Source organism: Podarcis erhardii (assembly GCF_964252035.2).
Source record: "Podarcis erhardii genome assembly, chromosome: 2".
Classification (NCBI taxonomy): domain Eukaryota; kingdom Metazoa; phylum Chordata; class Lepidosauria; order Squamata; family Lacertidae; genus Podarcis; species Podarcis erhardii.
Window position 1 is genome coordinate 115,301,227 of NC_138498.1, and position 17,324 is coordinate 115,318,550.

At 48.3% G+C, this 17,324-nt stretch overlaps 1 protein-coding gene across 6 annotated transcripts in view; it reads left to right on the top strand.

Annotated features, from left to right (window-relative positions):
• LOC309336753 (uncharacterized protein) overlaps positions 1–17,324 on the top strand; it is a 238,396-nt gene that overhangs the window by 18,081 nt on the left and 202,991 nt on the right. Inside the window, exons 1-7 of one of the 6 annotated variants that reach the window (XR_014154068.1) lie at positions 4,815–5,596; positions 7,016–7,120; positions 9,682–9,777; positions 11,080–11,199; positions 12,482–12,562; positions 13,053–13,154; positions 14,196–16,329. Coding sequence is in view for 5 of the 6 variants with exons in the window: in XM_081853025.1 (XP_081709151.1) it covers positions 7,039–7,120; positions 9,682–9,777; positions 11,080–11,199; positions 12,482–12,562; positions 13,053–13,154; positions 14,196–15,553 (1,839 nt within the window). In the remaining variant the exon portion in view is untranslated. Of the gene's footprint in view, positions 1–3,520; positions 3,850–4,814; positions 5,597–7,015; positions 7,121–8,549; positions 9,012–9,330; positions 9,778–11,079; positions 11,200–12,481; positions 12,563–13,052; positions 13,155–14,195; positions 17,025–17,324 lie in introns of those variants that run through there. The other 5 variants (XM_081853025.1, XM_081853026.1, XM_081853028.1 and 2 more) reach the window with 5 other exon arrangements.

Consider the following 17,324-nt stretch of genomic DNA (forward strand, 5'->3'; position numbering starts at 1 on the left):
TTTTGGAAGTGCCCCTTTTGATGTTGCACCGCTTCTTCTTCTCCTGACTGCCTGTGCTGACTTGTGTGCCTGCTTTTCCGCTTCCCACCATGTGACTGAGGCCACACCAGATCCCTGGCAGTGCAAATCCATCTTCTGTGCTATGTCCTCAGACGGAGTGCCTCTCAGTGGCAAGGCTCATGCTAGGCACACATGCATTTATTTCAGTTACGAGGGGCTTCCCATGAAATATCCTGAAGCAATTAAATTTTTGTTTGTTCATTTTTTTATTAAAGAGTTTCTTGTTTTACAGAATTACCGGTATGTGTAATGTCTCTCGTATTTTTCCATGTAACATTTTTACAAATCAGTTTCATTTGTTGAGACATTGGGGGGGGGGGAGATGGGTGAGGGTGGGTCCTGAAGCAATTAATGACTTTTTAAAAAATACGTTTTATCCATCCATTCGTTTCATTTATGGGCTGCTTCCCATATTGCATCTCAAAGCGATTTCACAAGTCCATTAAAAACATATTTTAAAGTATTACATATTGAAAATAATTGCATTTTTAAAAAAAATCATTACATCTATAATAGCAATTAGAAACCAAAGGATCAACAATACAGTGGTACCTCAAGTTACAGACGCTTCAGGTTACAGATGCTTCAGGTTACAGACTCTGCTAACTCAGAAATAGTACCAGTTACAGATAGGTAGCCGTGTTGGTCTGCCATAGTCAAAACAAAATAAAAAAATTCCTTCCAGTAGCACCTTAAAGACCAACTAAGTTAGTTCTTGGTCAAAACAAAATAAAAAAATTCCTTCCAGTAGCACCTTAAAGACCAACTAAGTTAGTTCTAGGTATGAGCTTTCGTGTGCATGCACACTTCTTCGAAGTGTGCATGCACACGAAAGCTCATACCTAGAACTACGGTAACTTAGTTGGTCTTTAAGGTGCTACTGGAAGGAATTTTTTTTATTTTGTTTTGACTATGGCAGACCAACACGGCTACCTATCTATAATTAGTTCTTGGTATGAGCTTTTGTGTGCATGCACACTTCTTCAGATAGACAGAAATAGTACTTCAGGTTAAGAACTTTGCTTCAGGATGAGAACAGAAATTGAGCAGCGGCGGCAGGAGGCCCCATTAGCTAAAGTGGTGCTTCAGTTTAAAAACAGTTTCAGGTTAAGAACGGACCTCCAGAACGAATTAAGTTCTTAACCCAAGGTACCACTGTAAAAGCATATAATGGGTAAAGTGAAAAGGTAAAGGACCCCTGGACGGTTAAGTCCAGTCAAAGGAGACTATGGGGTTGCGGCACTCATCTCACTTTCAGGCTGAGGAAGCCGGCATTTTTCCACAGACAGATTTCCAGTTCATGTGGCCAGCATGACTAAACCGCTTCTGGCGCAATGGGACACCGTGATGGAAACCAGAGAGCACAGAAATACTTTTTACCTTCCCGCCTCAGCGGTATCTATTTATCTACTTGTACTGGTGTGCATTCGAACTGCTAGGTTGGCAGAAACTGGGCCAGAGCAACAGCTCACCCCATTGTGTGGATTTGAACCACCGACCTTCTGATCAAGAGGACCAGTGGTTTAGACCACAGCATCACCCGCTCCCTTCTATAATATATGGATACATATGGATAGCTCAGTTGGTTAAAGCATGATGCTGGTAGTGCTAAGTTTACAAGTGCGATCCCTGTCTGAGACAGCTGCATATTCCTGCATTGTAGGGGGTTGGACTAGATGATCCCCAGGGTCCCTTCAAACTTTACAATGCTATGATTCTGTGATATAGAGGAATAACATGGAACATTGCAAACAACAAATAATGGGCAACAGTTACCAGGCGCAAAGCAAAATGAAGTTGTGATGTGCAGAAGGCAGAAAATAATAAGGTTCATCCTCCAAGAAGCTCAAAGTCAGCCTGGATTCCACCCCACTGCCTCTCTCTTTCTTTTAAATCTATTTTCTATTTAATATATTTTTATCCTGCCAAGTCAGGTTTCAAGGCGGCTTACAACATCAGTTATAAAATACAGAATAATAACAAACTGGTTAAAAACAATACTTAAAATGCATCACAGTGTATCTAAAACCAGCAATTAAAATATAATTTGAACGGACAGCAGTCCAGTCATCAGCATCCTCTGCACCTTAGTTTCCAAATACATATACAGTGGTACCTCAGGTTAAGTACTTAATTCGTTCCGGAAGTCTGTACTTGAAACTGTTCTTAACCTGAAGCACCACTTTAGCTAATGGGGCCTCCTGCTGCCGTGGCGGCACCGGAGCACGATTTCTGTTCTCATCCTGAAGCAAAGTTCTTGACCCAAGGTATTATTTCTGCGTTAGCGGAGTCTGTAACCTGAAACGTATGTAACCCGAGGTACCACTGTATTCTACATATAATTGCCAAAGTTAGGCTGGAGGAATAAGAGCAGGTGGCGCTCTTAAATCACCTTTGCGCAAGAGCCAAGAAAGGGAGCAGAAAGGGGCAGGGGCCAAAAGATCAGCAACTCAATCCTGCGTGCTTTTACTACAAAGACTCGCTGAGTTCAATGGCTTACTCTCAAGTAAGCGCGCAAAAGATTCGGGGTGCAGGCAGCCGTGAAACCCAGCCCTGTGCATTTGCCTAGGAACAAACCATCAACTCCAGAGTTAAGGGTTTAAAACAAGGGTCAGCATACTTTTTCAGCAGGGGGCCGGTCCACTGTCCCTCAGACCTTGTGGGGGGCCGGACTATATTTTTTTTGGGGGGGGGGAAATAATGAACGAATTCCTATGCCCCACAAATAACCCAGAGATGCATTTTAAATAAAAGGACACATTCTACTCATGTGAAAACACACTGATTTCCGGACCGTCCGAGGGCCGGATTTAGGAGGTGATTGGGCTGGATCCGGCCCCCGGGCCTTAGTTTGCCTACCCCTGGTTTAGAATCACGGAGTTAGAATCATAGAATAATAGAATTATAAAGTCGGAAGGGACCCCAAGGGTCATCTAGTCCAACCTGCTGCAACACAGGAATCTCAAATCAAGCATCCATCCAACCTCTGCTTAAAACTCTCCAATTACAGGTAGGTAGCCGTGTTGGTCTGCCATAGTCAAAACAAAAAATTCCTTCCAGTAGCACCTTAAAGACCAACTAAGTCAGTTCTTGGTATGAGCTTTCGTGTGCATGCACACTTCTTCAGATACACACATGCATGCACACGAAAGCTCATACCTAGAACTAACTTAGTTGGTCTTTAAGGTGCTACTGGAAGGAATTTTTTGTTAAAACTCTCCGAGTAAGGCGAGTCCACCACTCCCGTTCCACTTACTTTGGAGTAAGCCTAGATATATGATTGGTGGTGGGTTTTACCAAACAAACAAAAATTGCAAAAAAAAAAACCCACTCCCGCAGGTAATAAATTCAAGCAGCCCCAAGGAATCAATTGCCAAGCGCATCCACCCTCGCTCCATCCATGCGCTCAGGTAGCCAAGGGGGAGGATTTTTTTCCCTTTTTGGAGGGTTGCCTTGCAAGAGGGTTTTCTGTGTGTCCCCCCCTCCCCTCCTCTCGGCTTTCCTTCAATCACGTGGTGGGAAGCGGAAAACAAAGAGCAAAGCCGCCAGCTCTCCCCATTGAGCGATCTGTTGGAGGAGGAGAAAGGGAAATAGAAATAAAATAAAAAGGACAAGCGCGCAGGAGACGGTGGTGGTGATCGAGGAGACGCAGTAGGGATTCCTGGCGCAAACGCAAGAGGAAAAGAAAGGGATCGGTTGAGGATCCCGCTTCCTGAAGGATTCCTGGTGAGGGTGCCTTTGAGAGCAGAGAGACCGAGGATCCTTTCCGCCAGGGAAGCGACCCTAAGCGTAAGTGCAACGCCTCCCCCAAGGAAAGGTGCCACACAATTGTAAAACGGTGTCGTGTAGTGGTTAAAGGGCTGAATTAGCAGCGAGGAGACTTAGATCCAAATTCCCACTCAAGGCATGAAGTCAGCCTTTGGACAGCCCCTTCTCTAAGACTGGCTTACCTTGCAGGGTTGTTGAGAGGAGGCATTGGGGGCGAGGATGCAATGTCGCCCGCCTTGAGCTCCTTGCAGGAGAGCAAGATTAAAGACGTAATAAGTAAATTTTGTTGTTTAGTTGTGTCTGACTCTTCGTGACCCCATGGACCAGAGCACGCCAGGCACTCCTGTCTTCCACGACCTCCCGCAGTTTGGTCAAACTCATGCTGGTAGCTTCGAGAACACTGTCCAACCATCTCATCCTCTGTCGTCCCCTTCTCCTTGTGCCCTCCATCTTTCCCAACATCAGGGTCTTTTCCAGGGAGTCTTCTCTTCTCATGAGGTGGCCAAAGTATTGGAGCCTCAGCTTCAGGATCTGTCCTTCCAATGAGCACTCAGGGCTGATTTCCTTCAGAATGGAGAGGTTTGATCTTCTTGCAGTCCATGGGACTCTCAAGAGTCTCCTCCAGCACCAGAATTCAGAAACATCAATTCTTCATCAATCAACCTTCTTTATGGTCCAGCTCTCACTTCCATACATCACTACTGGGAAAACCATAGCTTTAACTATATGGACCTTTGTCAGCAAGGTGATGTCTCTGCTTTTTAAGATGCTGTCTAGGTTAGAGGGCTGAATTAGGAGCGAGGAGACCTAGATTCAAATTCCCACTCAAGACATGAAGTCAGCCTTTGGACAGACCCTTCTCTAAGACTGGACTACCTTTCAGGGTTGTTGAGAGGAGAAATTGGAGAGGAGGATGCAATGTCACCCGCCTTGAGCTCCTTGCAGGAGAGCAAGATTAGAGACATAATAAGTAAATAACAGGGCATTATTTATGTCCTCTTCAGTAGGACTTGTGTTGAGGATAACAGCCGTTCCCACCCATTGAAATGTCCACCTTATCTCATTTTCTATCATTTCTGTTCTTCTCTTCGGCGCACATCTGCAATCTTTTATCTCTCTTCTGGGTGAAAATTATAAAAAACCTTTCAAGCTCTCACCACCTGTTCATTTAAACATTTTTTCCCTCTATCTTTTATTTCATTTTTTTTTTAATTGAATTTTTACACTGCCCTTTGCCGGTAGATCTCGGGGCAGTTCACAACATAAAAATACAAAGGAAAAAAATCATGTTAGAGTAAAAGGCAGCTAGTCAAATTAAATTGCAACATATATTGAAATTATATTATAAATTTCAACTAAACACCCCCCCCCCAAACAAATTGGAAAACATCCAGCATTAATGTTTTAAAAACAACCCAGGGTCATGAACAGGGCTTTAGTAAATAGACTGGTAGTAATAATTAAACACAGCAGCATGTGAAAAGTCTGATAATATTTGGGAAAGTCGTTCCACAATTGGTGTACCATAGCAGAATGCTGAACTGTTGGTCTGATCCAGCTGGCTCTTTTATCTTCTTCCGTTCTTGTATAGAAACCAGCTGTATTCTTTCCTGCAACTTGCAAAGATTGAAATCTCTCCTCAGCACTGCCTTGGGCCCCCCCTCCCCATCTTTCTCCTAATCAGAAGCTCCTGATCTGACAGAACAAGAGACAGTACAGCGAATTATAGGAGTGGAGATCGCCAAGACTTCCTCAGCTGCCCACTCAGGTGAGAGACAGTTGCACAGAGAACGTGTCATTATAGACCAATAGACCAGTTGTTCGGGGATTTGTTACAATGCTTCTGCTTAAAATCATTTTACCAGAGTAATCCTGTGGCTCTTTGATCAAAAGCTATTGTAAAGCTCCATTGGCAGCTGGTATCCATCTGATAGGGTGAAAGGCAGGGAGGCCAACACTAGGTGGAGCCATAGCCCCTGAGAAGGCAGAGCTGGCAGTGGCCCCTTTGTGCTAATGGACCAGCCTCCCTTTCTAATAAGTATGCTTTTAGTATTGACGTCTCAGGGACAGAATTATTAGCTGAAGAACCGTGAGGGTTTGAGATGCAGAACCCCTCATTAACTCCCGTGGGGCAGGGAGAAAAAGCGGACCTTGAGTTTCTCCACCGTGCCACCTGCTCGGTTTCTGGTCACTGCTGAAAAAATCTGGATCAGCACCAGGAAGGGAGCTGGCAGTCCTCTATAGGAGCCATTGAACGTTTTCTGCCCTTATGCTCTACACAGGGCTGCCTTTGAAGCTGTCCCAGAAACTCCAGCGGGTGCAGAATGCTGCAGCGAGGCTCCTCACGGGGTCTTCTGCCATGGGAGCATATTCACCCAGTGCTTTTCAAACTGCACTGGCTCCCGGTGGAGTACAGGGTCAGATTTAAGGTGATGGTTTTGACCTTTAAAGTCCTTCACGGCTTAGGACCCTCGTACCCACTGGACCGCCTCACCGTATGCCCCACGGAGAGCCTCAAGGTCCATAAATAGCAACACCCTAGTGGTCCCGGGCCCTGAGGAAGTTAGATCAGCCTCAACCAGAGCCAAGGCCTTTTCAACTCTGACTCCGGCCTGGTGGAATGCTCTGCCTCATGAGACCAGGGCCCTGCAGGATCTGATTTTTTTCCGCAGGGCCTGTAAGACAGAGTTGTTCTGCCTGGCCTTTGGCTTGGAGCCAATTTGATTCCCTCCCCCTCTTTCTTTTTTATTTTCCTTCTCCTCCTGCGATGAGGCTACATTTTAATATTTCAATATTTTAATGTATTTTAATTTTGCTTTTAACTTGTATCCATTCAACTTGTTTTTATTATTGCTTGTTAGCTGCCCTGAGCCCGGCCTTGGCTGGGGAGGGCGGGGTATAAAGAAAAATTATTATTATTATTATTATGCATCTGCCATTCTCTATTCTTCTTAGGAACATAGGAAGTACGAAGTCACACCATGTAGCTCAATATTGACTACACGGACTGGCAGCAGCTTACCATAGTTTCAGGCAGGGAGAATTCTCTCCCAATCCTACCTGGAGATACTAGAGGGGTTGAGCCTTGGTATTTGAGCAGAAACTAGTCCACATCCCTCCCCCCAACTCCCCATCCACGGTCTTTTCCATCCTTACACTTTCTCCTTCTGCTTTCTCTTGATTTCAGGGTGTCCTAAGGTGACACTGAAAATGAAGGAGGAAGAAAAAGAAGATGAGGAAGACCTCCCGGCAGCTGGTCCCCAGGGCTCTGAGGAAAGTGAGATCTTCCCAGGTGACTGGCTAGGTGTGGGGTGGATTTGGGTGATACAGGTTACCTAGGGAACTTTGGCCCCCCGACCAAATTTGAAACACCAGGCCTCCCCATTTGATTACAAGGTTGTTTCTCCCTAAATTGTTCCCATCTGCCTGATTTTCTATGGGGCATGCAGAGATGTGGGTAGTTGGGCTGCTCTCAAATCCTATCCCTGCAGGAAGCAGAATTGAACTCCCTGTACACCTGTGGGTGCCTTATTGTTCAGTCGTTTAGTTGTGTCCGACTTTTTGTGACCCCAAGGACCAGAGCACGCCAGGCACTCCTGTCTTCCACTGCCTCCTGCAGTTTGGTCAAACGCATGCTGGTAGCTTCGAGAACACTGTCCAACCATCTCGTCCTCTGCCGTCCCCTTCTCCTTGTGCCCTCCATCTTTCCCAACATCAGGGTCTTTTCCAGGGAGTCTTCTCTTCTCATGAGGTGGCCAAAGTATTGGAGCCTCAGCTTCACGATCTGTCCTTCCAGTGAGCACTCGGGGCTGATTTCCTTCAGAATGGAGAGGTTTGATCTTCTTGCAGTCCATGGGACTCTCAAGAGTCTCTTCCAGCACCATAATTCAAAAGCATCCATTCTTCGGCGATCAGCCTTCTTTGTGGTCCAGCTCTCATTTCCATGCATCACTACTGGGAAAACCATGGCTTTAACTATACAGACCTTTGTTGGCAAGGGGATGCCTCTGCTTTTTAAGAGGGAGTTCAATTCTGCTTGGTCACAAAATGACAGGTGGCTAGTCTAATGTGCTCTGTTTGTATATGAATGTGTTTGGGGTCCTTTTTTATTAGTTCACATTAGCAATGCAGCTATACGGAGAGCCTCGCACTTTCTGATTCTGAGGGTCTTCCCCCACCCCCTGCCACGAAATTTTATTTTCTTCTTGTAGTCGTGGAGAAAGAAAGATTTTTCATCATGATCATTCATTCATTCATCCCTTAACTGTGAAAGTTTGTTGGGTCGTATATCTATTGACCCACTGAGTCTGGTGCAACGGCCCTGCGATAAATTTGATTTATTGTCACTCCAACAAACTTCCAATGGTGCCCACACGCTGCCACTCTGCGCGCTGCCACTCTCTCCGGTTGCCGGACAATAGCAGAGTTCACACGCAGCATCAAATGGCTTGTCTGTGTCGACGTGGTGTCCTCAGTAACGCAGCTCGACACCAGTGCTTCTAATCCAAAACTCTTTATTTAGTAGCACTGAAAACTGAAAAGAAAATCTGCTGAATCTAGCTGCATGTTCGCAGCTCTCTGCCTCTGAACAAAAAACAAAACGACTACCCTGACAGACTGCTCTCCAGAGAGAACTCAGCCCCCACAGAGCACAGATCAAAGGAAACAAGCATGGATCATGTGGGCAGTGCACCCAGTTGATAAGAGTGTTGATAAGAACCACAACATTAACAGTTATCACGGGTGGCGCTGTGGGTTAAACCACAGAGCCTAGGGCTTGCTGATCAGAAGGTCGGCTGTTCGAATCCCCGTGACGGGGTGAGCTCCCGTTGCTTGGTCCCTGCTCCTGCCAACCTAGCAGTTCGAAAGCACGTCAAAGTGCAAGTAGATAAATAGGGAAGGGAAGGTAAACGGCGTTTCCGTGCGCTGCTCTGGTTCACCAGAAGCGGCTTAGTCATGCTGGCCACATGACCCGGAAGCTGTACGCCGGCTCCCTCGGCCAATAAAGCGAGATGAGCACTGCAACCCCAGAGTCGGTCACGACTGGACCTAATGGTCATGGGTCCCTTTACCTTTACTTTATAATCTGCCTTTCGTCCCAGGGCAAGGAATGTTATACCGCCCAAAGCAAACATTTTTAAACCATAGGATTGAAACAGTGTAGGAAAAAACAAAATACAGTGGTGCCCCGCAAGACGAATGCCTCGCAAGACGAAAAGCCCGCTAGACGAAAGGGTTTTCCGTTTTTCGAGGCACTTCGCAAGACGAATTTCCCCATGGGCTTGCTTCGCAAGACGAAAACGTCTTGCGAGTCTTTTCGCTCCCCCCCTTTTTCTAAGCCGCTAATAGCTGCTTAGCCACTAAGCCGCTAATAGCTGCTAAGCCGCTAATAGGGCTAATCCGCTAATCCGCTAATAGGGTTGCTTCGCAAGACGAAAAAACCGCAAGACGAAGAGACTCGCGGAACAGATTCTTTTCGTCTTGCGAGGCACCACTGTACAGAATCCACTTACAACAAAACCACCAGCAGCGACAGAAATTCAGGTGCCTCATCTCACCCCCACCCCAAAATCCTGAGAACAGAGATGCAACTTCACCAGCTCATGAAACGACACCAATGTTGGGATGAGGTGCGCCTCAGAGGGGTTGGTGCCCCAATGGCAAGAGAGAGCCCTGCGCATGGGACTCCATCCCACAAGTGTCATTAGTGTGTGGGCCACCAGCAGACCTTCCTCTCACTGCAGATCTTAATATGTGGGCAGCTCGGAATGGGAGGAGGCAGAGAAACTGCCTGCCACTCACGACTGAACCATCCTCCTGTGCCTCTTCTTCTGACGTTTTTCTCTTGATCAGAGTTCCCTGACGTGAGGATAAAGGAAGAAGAGGAACCTTGGGCCCAGAATCATCAGACTTCTGAGGAAAACAGCACTTCCCAAACTGCCCTGTCAGGTGAAAGATCTGATCGAGAAACTGGGACCCATTTAGCTAGGGTTGCCATATTGTGGTACCTCGGCTTCCGAACGTCTCCGTTGACGAACATTTCAGTTTTAGAACGCCATAAACCCAGAGGTAAATGCTTCAGTTTTCGAACACACCTTGGAAGTCAAACATGCCACACGGCTTCCGCTGAGTGCAAGATCCTGAGGCCTAGCTGTTGGCTGTTGAGTTTTTGGTTTTTGAACGTTTCAGAACTCAAATGGTCTTCCAGAACGGATTACATTCAAAAACTGAGGTACCACTGTATTTCAGAAAGTGAAAATTCGTACCTTTTTTTTGCAAAGTTGTTGAGGTTGTTTTTTTATTACAGTGGTACCTCAGGTTAAGTACTTAATTCGTTCCGGAGGGCTGTTCTTAACCTGAAACTGTTCTTAACCTGAAGCACCACTTTAGCTAATGGGGCCTCCTGCTGCTGCCGGGCCGCCAGAACACGATTTCTGTTCTTATCCTGAAGCAAAGTTCTTAACCTGAAGCACTATTTCTGGGTTAGCAGAGTCTGTAACCTGGAGTGTATGTAACCCGAGGTACCACTGTATTCTTTTCGGCCAAAGTTGTTGTGCAAAATCTCAAAAATGAAATTTGGCAAAATCTAGACTTTTGACATATGTCCGGATTTTCCCAGGCATTTCGTTCATTTCTGCTTCCAACTGCTGTATTCCAGCTATGTCCAGGAAATTCCAGATGTATGGCAACCCTAATTTTGCCATCATCTGTGGGCAGGCCTCTCCGTGGTTTCCCAGCATTCCAGTGGGGTAGCCATATTCATCTCTGGCAGCAAAAAACGACAAAGCGTGTTGTGGCTCCTGGAATCCTGAAGGATTTAATGTGGCGTAAGCTCTTGTGGATCAAGGCCCACCCCACCCCGCAACAACTCCATATGCTCAGCCAGCAGGCTGTGGGGCTGTGGGGCTTCCCACAAGACCCTTCACAAACTTTGGAGGTACACGTGGGGGTTAAAATGAACACCCCTCTGGTGCATTTCACATTATTCCCTATGTGATTATGTCGGCGTCTTCTGCACTTTAGCAGAACTTTCCGTTTTCAAGCCTGAGTGGGAATCCTGGATTTTAATGAGGAGGAGAGAAGGCTTGGGTTCTGTAGCACAAAACAAAGAAGGGAAGAAAATGAGGCTCCAGGCCACACCACTGGAGAAGCCACCTCATTTGAAAGCTGTTGTGTATTGAGGGAGGTGAGAGGAATTTTTCCACAGAAAACTAGCTGGCACTCACCTGTTGCCTTCCCTGTATTGATCAGGATTCCCTGAAGTAATGGTAAAGATGGAAGAAGACGAACCTGATGGTGGAGGCATGGAGGAAAACAAGGCTGTTGGGGCTTCCTGCTCAGGTGAGGGGTGGATTCCCCTAAAATGCGCAGGTAACCAGAAGCAGCTCTCCAAGTGGGCTGGACCCACAACATCATCGCCTCAGCAAGTGTGTTGTAGGGTGAGGAGGCAGGGAGGTTGGTGCGTTGTGCGCCCATAGAAACACCGGATTTGCTCTGCCGCTGCGCTTGCCCTGCTGCCGTCCCCCCTTCCTCTCCCAGTGACTTACTCTGAATCTTCTGCCGATCATCCCCATGTTTCGCACATTCTCCCCAACCTTGAAACACCCAAGATTTGAATGTTGTGGGAAGAAAACCTTAATAAAGGCTGGCTTTGGCATTTGAAAGCCTTGATGTGTAGCTTTGATCCTTAGAGAGGAGGACAGCACAGGGGCAGAAGCGAACACACACACCCGCCAGTGGTTCTGTAGTCTTGGAATGTTCTAGAACCCAGGAGAATGCCCCATAACGTTCTTCGTCTCTGCAACCCCATTGTGTCTGTGATTCCAAAGTAAGCTTGTCTGCTGAGCTGGGCACCTTTTCTCCCCTCACATTATTCAATCAATCAATTAAATGTAGATGTGGATTTTTTTCAATTTCATCGTTCTGTATGGGACAATGACAATAAAGATTATCGTATCGTATTGTTATATACTGCTCTACTTCTGAAGATTTTGGAGCAGTTCAAAAGATGAAAATACTGGGTGGAAGCACAAAACAATAAGTTAAAACAAAACAATAAGCCTCTCCCCACTCCCACAGACATATTTAAAGACTGTAGAATATTAATCAGCCTGGCTAAAGAGGAACAATTTTGCCTGGTGCCTAAAGACATGTGATAAAGGCGTCAGGCGAGCTTCCCTGGGGAGAGCGCTCCACAAATGGGGAGCCACTTTAGAAAAGGCCCTCCAGACCTCTTGAGGAGGCACACAAAGAAGGGCCTCAGAGGATGAATGCAGAGTCTGGATCGGTTTATTTGGAGAGAGGTGGCCCTTGAGGGATTGCAGTTCTGAACTGTTTAATAGAGGCTGTCAGAACCGGCTGCCCTGTGAAGGAAGAGAGGGTCTGAATGTAAGGCTATGTCTTAGAGGGAAACAGAGGCAGCCTGCAACAGCAGAGCCACCTGGTGGTATGTGTCGTATAATAATTGTTGCCCAAGGTTGCCTTTTTTCCTCCTCCCTCCCAATCCCATTTCCTTTTGTGCCATGTCTTATGGGACACAAACCCGAGGTCCTATTTTCGGCAGGATTAAATCCTTAAAAGAAAGAATATAAGAGGAGGTTGTCTGGAATATGTGTCTTTCCGGAGATCCTCTTAGATCTCTTCCCTCCCTCAGGGCTTCCTACGGTGACTGTGAAGGTGGAAGAAGAAGAGGAGGAGGAGCCCTGGGACTCAGATCATCAAGGCTGTGAGGAAGGTGAGGCCTTCCCAAGAGAGGGAAGAGTCTGGCTGTGAGATGACCCCCACATCTCCTCTCACAATACTAAGAAGCAGAGTGGTGGGAGACTCAGGGCGGACAAAATGAGGAGGCCCTTCTTCACAGAGCACAAATTATGACATTCATAGCCCTTAAGATATGATGGCTGCCAACTGAGCTGGCTTTTAAAAGGGGAACAGGCAAATCCAGCTATTGATTAATAAGGCTATCAATTGCACCTAAGCGTGATGCTGATAGACTACTGCCTGAGTCAGTGCCAGTACCTCTGACCCTATCAAGTTATGACTGGGAGAGTCCAGAGAGTGCCCTCCAGATGCAGTTAGACTACAACTCCCATCATTCCTTACTGTTGGCCATGCTGGCTGTGGCTGATGGGAGCTGGAGTCCAGCAACTTATGCAGCCCCCCCCCCCCTCAACAGTCCTTGAACCATAATTTCAACTCCTGATCTTCTCCTTCTGCTCCTCCAGGATTTACTGGTGTGATAATAAAGGTGGAACCAGAAGAGGAGCCCTGGCTCTCCAGTCTCCAGACATCTCAGAGAAGTGCGGCTGTCTCAGGAGTCCAGCCAGGTGAGGGATTCAGTGACGATGTAACAAATTCTTGGAGCACTTCAAAGCCATCAAAGTGGTGTACAAGACCCAAACATGAACACACAAAAAGACCCCAAAAAACTATAAAAACAATAAAGCCATCCTCACAAATTCTAAAAACAGCAAAATAGTTTTAATCGGCTATGGTATTCTTCCATAGCTAACTGAGTCATCCCTCAGGGAAACCCTTCTTAAAACAAAAATGTCTTCAGTCGGCACCTAAACATCACAATACTAGATGCCTGGAATATACCTTTCCCTGCTGGGCTGTGTGCACGCACCTGGAGACTGTGCCTGCATGGAAACGTCCTCTGCTCATCCCTGTTCAATCCCCTCTTGGTTCTGGGAGACAGAGGTGCTGGAGAAGGTGGAGAAGCACCTGCCTCTTCCTCTTCTTCCTCTTCTTCTAATCCATCCTGGGCTCCATACTCCGGCTCTTAAACTTCCCCTGCCTCTGACTCTTGCCTCCTGACCGGAATAGTAAAGGTAAAGGGACCCCTGACCATTAGGTCCAGTCGTGGCTGACTCTGGGGTTGCGGCGCTCATGTCGCTTTATTGGCTGAGGGAGCCGGCGTACAGCTTCCAGGTCATGTGGCCAGCATGACTAAGCCGCTTCTGGCGAAGCAGAGCAGCGCACGGAAACGCCGTTTACCTTCCCGCCAGAGTGGTACCTATTTATCTACTTGTACTTTGATGTGCTTTCAAACTGCTAGGTTGGCAGGGACTGAGCAAAGGGAGCTCACCCTGTCGCGGGGATTCGAACTGCCGACCTTCTGATCAGCAAGTCCTAGGCTCTGTGGTTTAACCCACAGCACCCTCCACGTCCCCCTGACTGGAATAGTTCCCCACAAATCACTGGCCCCAGCTCCCGAGTCAGACTCCAGCCCCGTTTCCCCTGACACACACTTGTCAGCATCTTGCCAGTCCCTGCCAGGAACTCGTAATCAATACATTAAGCAGAACGATCATTTGCGCGGGAATTGACGTGCGGTCTCCTGATTTCCCTGTTGCTTCTGACAGGCAATGGTGGCGCCAAAGAAGAGGAAGATTTTCTGCCTGGGAGCGTGAAGCACACGGAACCCATGAGGGCATCGTTGATGATGTCCAGAGGGAGCGTTTTCCGGAGAGCCAGTCAGTACAGAGCAGAAAGGCAGCAAGGAAGCCAGGCAGGGAAGAGAGTTTGCAAGAAGCCCTACAAATGCTCCAACTACGGGAAGGCCTTCGTCTGGAGAAAATACTTCCTCTCCCAGGAGCGAGGCCACGCAGGAGAGAAACCGTACGCCTGCTCCCACTGCGGGAAAACCTTCAACGGGCGCTCGTACCTCCTCGCTCATGAGAGAACCCACACGGGGGAGAAGCCCCACAAGTGCTCGCTTTGCGGGAAGGGCTTCAACGTGAGGTCTTACCTCCTCGCACACTGGAGAACCCACACGGGGGAGAAGCCCCACATCTGCTCGTTCTGCGGGAAGAGCTTCAGCGGGAGGTCCAACCTCAACCGGCACCAGAGGAGCCACACGGGAGAGAAGCCGTACGCCTGCTCCGCCTGCGGCAGGGGCTTCAGCCACAAAGCGCACATGACCCGCCACGAAAGGATCCACACGGGCGAGAAGCCCTACAAATGCTCGCGGTGCCCGAAGAGCTTCGGCCAGAGCTCCACCCTCATCTCCCACGAGAGGACCCACACGGAGAAGCCCTACAAATGCTCGCACTGCGAGAGGAGCTTCGGCCAGAGCGCCAAGCTGGCCGCACACGAGAGGAGCCACACGGGCGAGAAGCCGTACGAGTGCCCGGCTTGCGGGAAGGGCTTCAACCACCACTCCGACTACGTCATCCACGAGAGGACCCACACGGGCGACAAGCCGTATGCGTGCGCCGTCTGCGGGAAAGGCTTCAGCGGGAGGTCCAACCTCACCAGGCACGAGAGGAGCCACACCGGCGAGAAGCCGTACCTCTGCTCGGTGTGCGGGAAAGGCTTCTGCCACAAGGCCCACCTCCTCCGCCATGAGAAGATCCACACCGGAGGAAAGCCCTACAAGTGCTCCAACTGCAGCGAGAGCTTCAAGCACCGGACGGACCTGATTGGCCACCAGAGGAGCCACTCGGGGGTCAAGCAGTACACCTGCACGGCCTGCGGGAAGAGCTTCAGCGGGAAGTCAAACCTTAACAGGCACAAGAGAAGCCACACGGGAGAGAAGCCCTACACCTGCCTGGTCTGTGGCAGGAGCTTCAGCCACAAAGCACACCTGATTCGGCACGAGAGGATCCACACCGGGGAGAAGCCCTACAAGTGCTCCCACTGCATGAAAAGCTTCAATCAGAGTTCCACCCTTACTGCTCACGAGAGAACCCACACGGCAGGGAAGCCACACAAAAGCTGAGCTCGGGACACGGCAGGCGTCCGTTTTGGAGTACAGATCCTAAACGAGATTGTGAATTGATTTGTGCGTGATGTGCTTTTGAAGTTTGTGTGTCACCTCAGTCAACTTTCAGGCAAGGAGGGTGTGTGTGTGTGTGTGTGTGTGTGTGTGTTTCATTTCATTCACATACAGTGATACCTCTGGTTGCAAACAGGATCCGTTCCGGAGGCCCGTTCGCAACATGAAAAGAGTGCAACCCGCAGTGGCGCATCTGCGCACGCGTGGGTTGCGATTCGCCGCTTCTGCGCATGACGTCGTTTTGCATTTCTGCGCATGCGCGGGCAGCGAAACCCGGAAGTAACCCTTTCCGGTACTTCCGGGTCGCCGCAGGACGTAACCTGAAAGAACATAACATGAAGCGGACGTAACATGAGGTATAATTGTATATATAAAAATAAATAATTTTAGTCTCAGAATGTGAGGGGCACATGGCAATGGCACTCCAGGCTTTCTATGAACTGAGGATTTTCCTTCATTCTTCCCTCATTATCGATTTGGGAGAGAAAAGAATACAGTGGTACCTCTGGTTACGTACTTAATTCGTTCCGGAGGTCCATTCTTAACCTGAAACTGTTCTTAACCTGAAGCACCACTTTAGCTAATGGGGCCTCCCACTGCTGCCACCACACGCTTTCTGTTCTCATCCTGAAGCAAAGTTCTTAACCCAAGGTACTATTTCTGGGTTAGCGGAGTCTGTAACCTGAAGCGTATGTAACCTGAAGCGTATGTAACCCGAGGTACCACGGTACATAATCCTCTCCCCCTCAGCAAAACAGAATTACCTGTTATGAAAGAAGATTGTAGCACAGTGATATAGCACTTAGCTTGCTGGCAGAAGTTTAATCCCTGACATCTTCATTTTAAAAAGGGGCGAGGGCAGTCACGACGACCAAGGGACTGCGCAGAAAGGTCACAGAAAGATTATAGAAAAGGCAAGTAAGACAGGGTGGGAAGACATGACAGAGGTCTGTAAGTTTATACAGTGTGGAGAAAGTGGATGGGGAGACGGTTTTTCTTGCTCTTTTCATAATATTAAAACCTCGGGACGCTGGAGGGCAGGAGATCTCGGACCAGGAAAAGGCGAGGCTACTTCACAAAGGGCATACTTAAACTGTGGGACTCATTGCACCATGATGCAGTGATGGCTTCCAACTTGGGCAGCTTACGGCGGGTTAGACAAATTCACGGAGGTCAACGCTATCAGTGACTACTAGTCATGATGGATATATAGTACCTACAGTAGCAGAGGCAGCCTGCCCCTGGGTAACAACTGCTGTGGAACATGGGTGGGAGAGTGTTATTATGCTCAGAAGCATCTAGCAAACCTCTGGGGGAAACGGAGAATGCCGGACTAGAGAGGCCTTTGGTTTAAGAGGGTGAGAGACACTCACAGAGGTGTGCAAAGAGCCAAACAGAACCTCCTCGTGCAGGGGCATTGCGTGGCGAGTTCCTGCCCCCCACCAGGATAAATAAAGACACGAGACACCATAATTGAGGTTAATTGGGCGAATTAGGCCACAACTTTATTGAATTCAGGAATGAGAGGCATTGGCTTAGGCATTGGTCCTATCGACTATCCGGCTCCAGCCCGTTTGCTGGAGACACGGGGAAGGGTTAACACTTTATCGGGGGAGTCTCCTGCCGAGGCACGTAGACTAGGAGCTCCCCGGGTCACCACTCGGGGGCGTGCCTTTGGCCCACACTTCCATAGGCTTCGGACAGGGCCACGCCC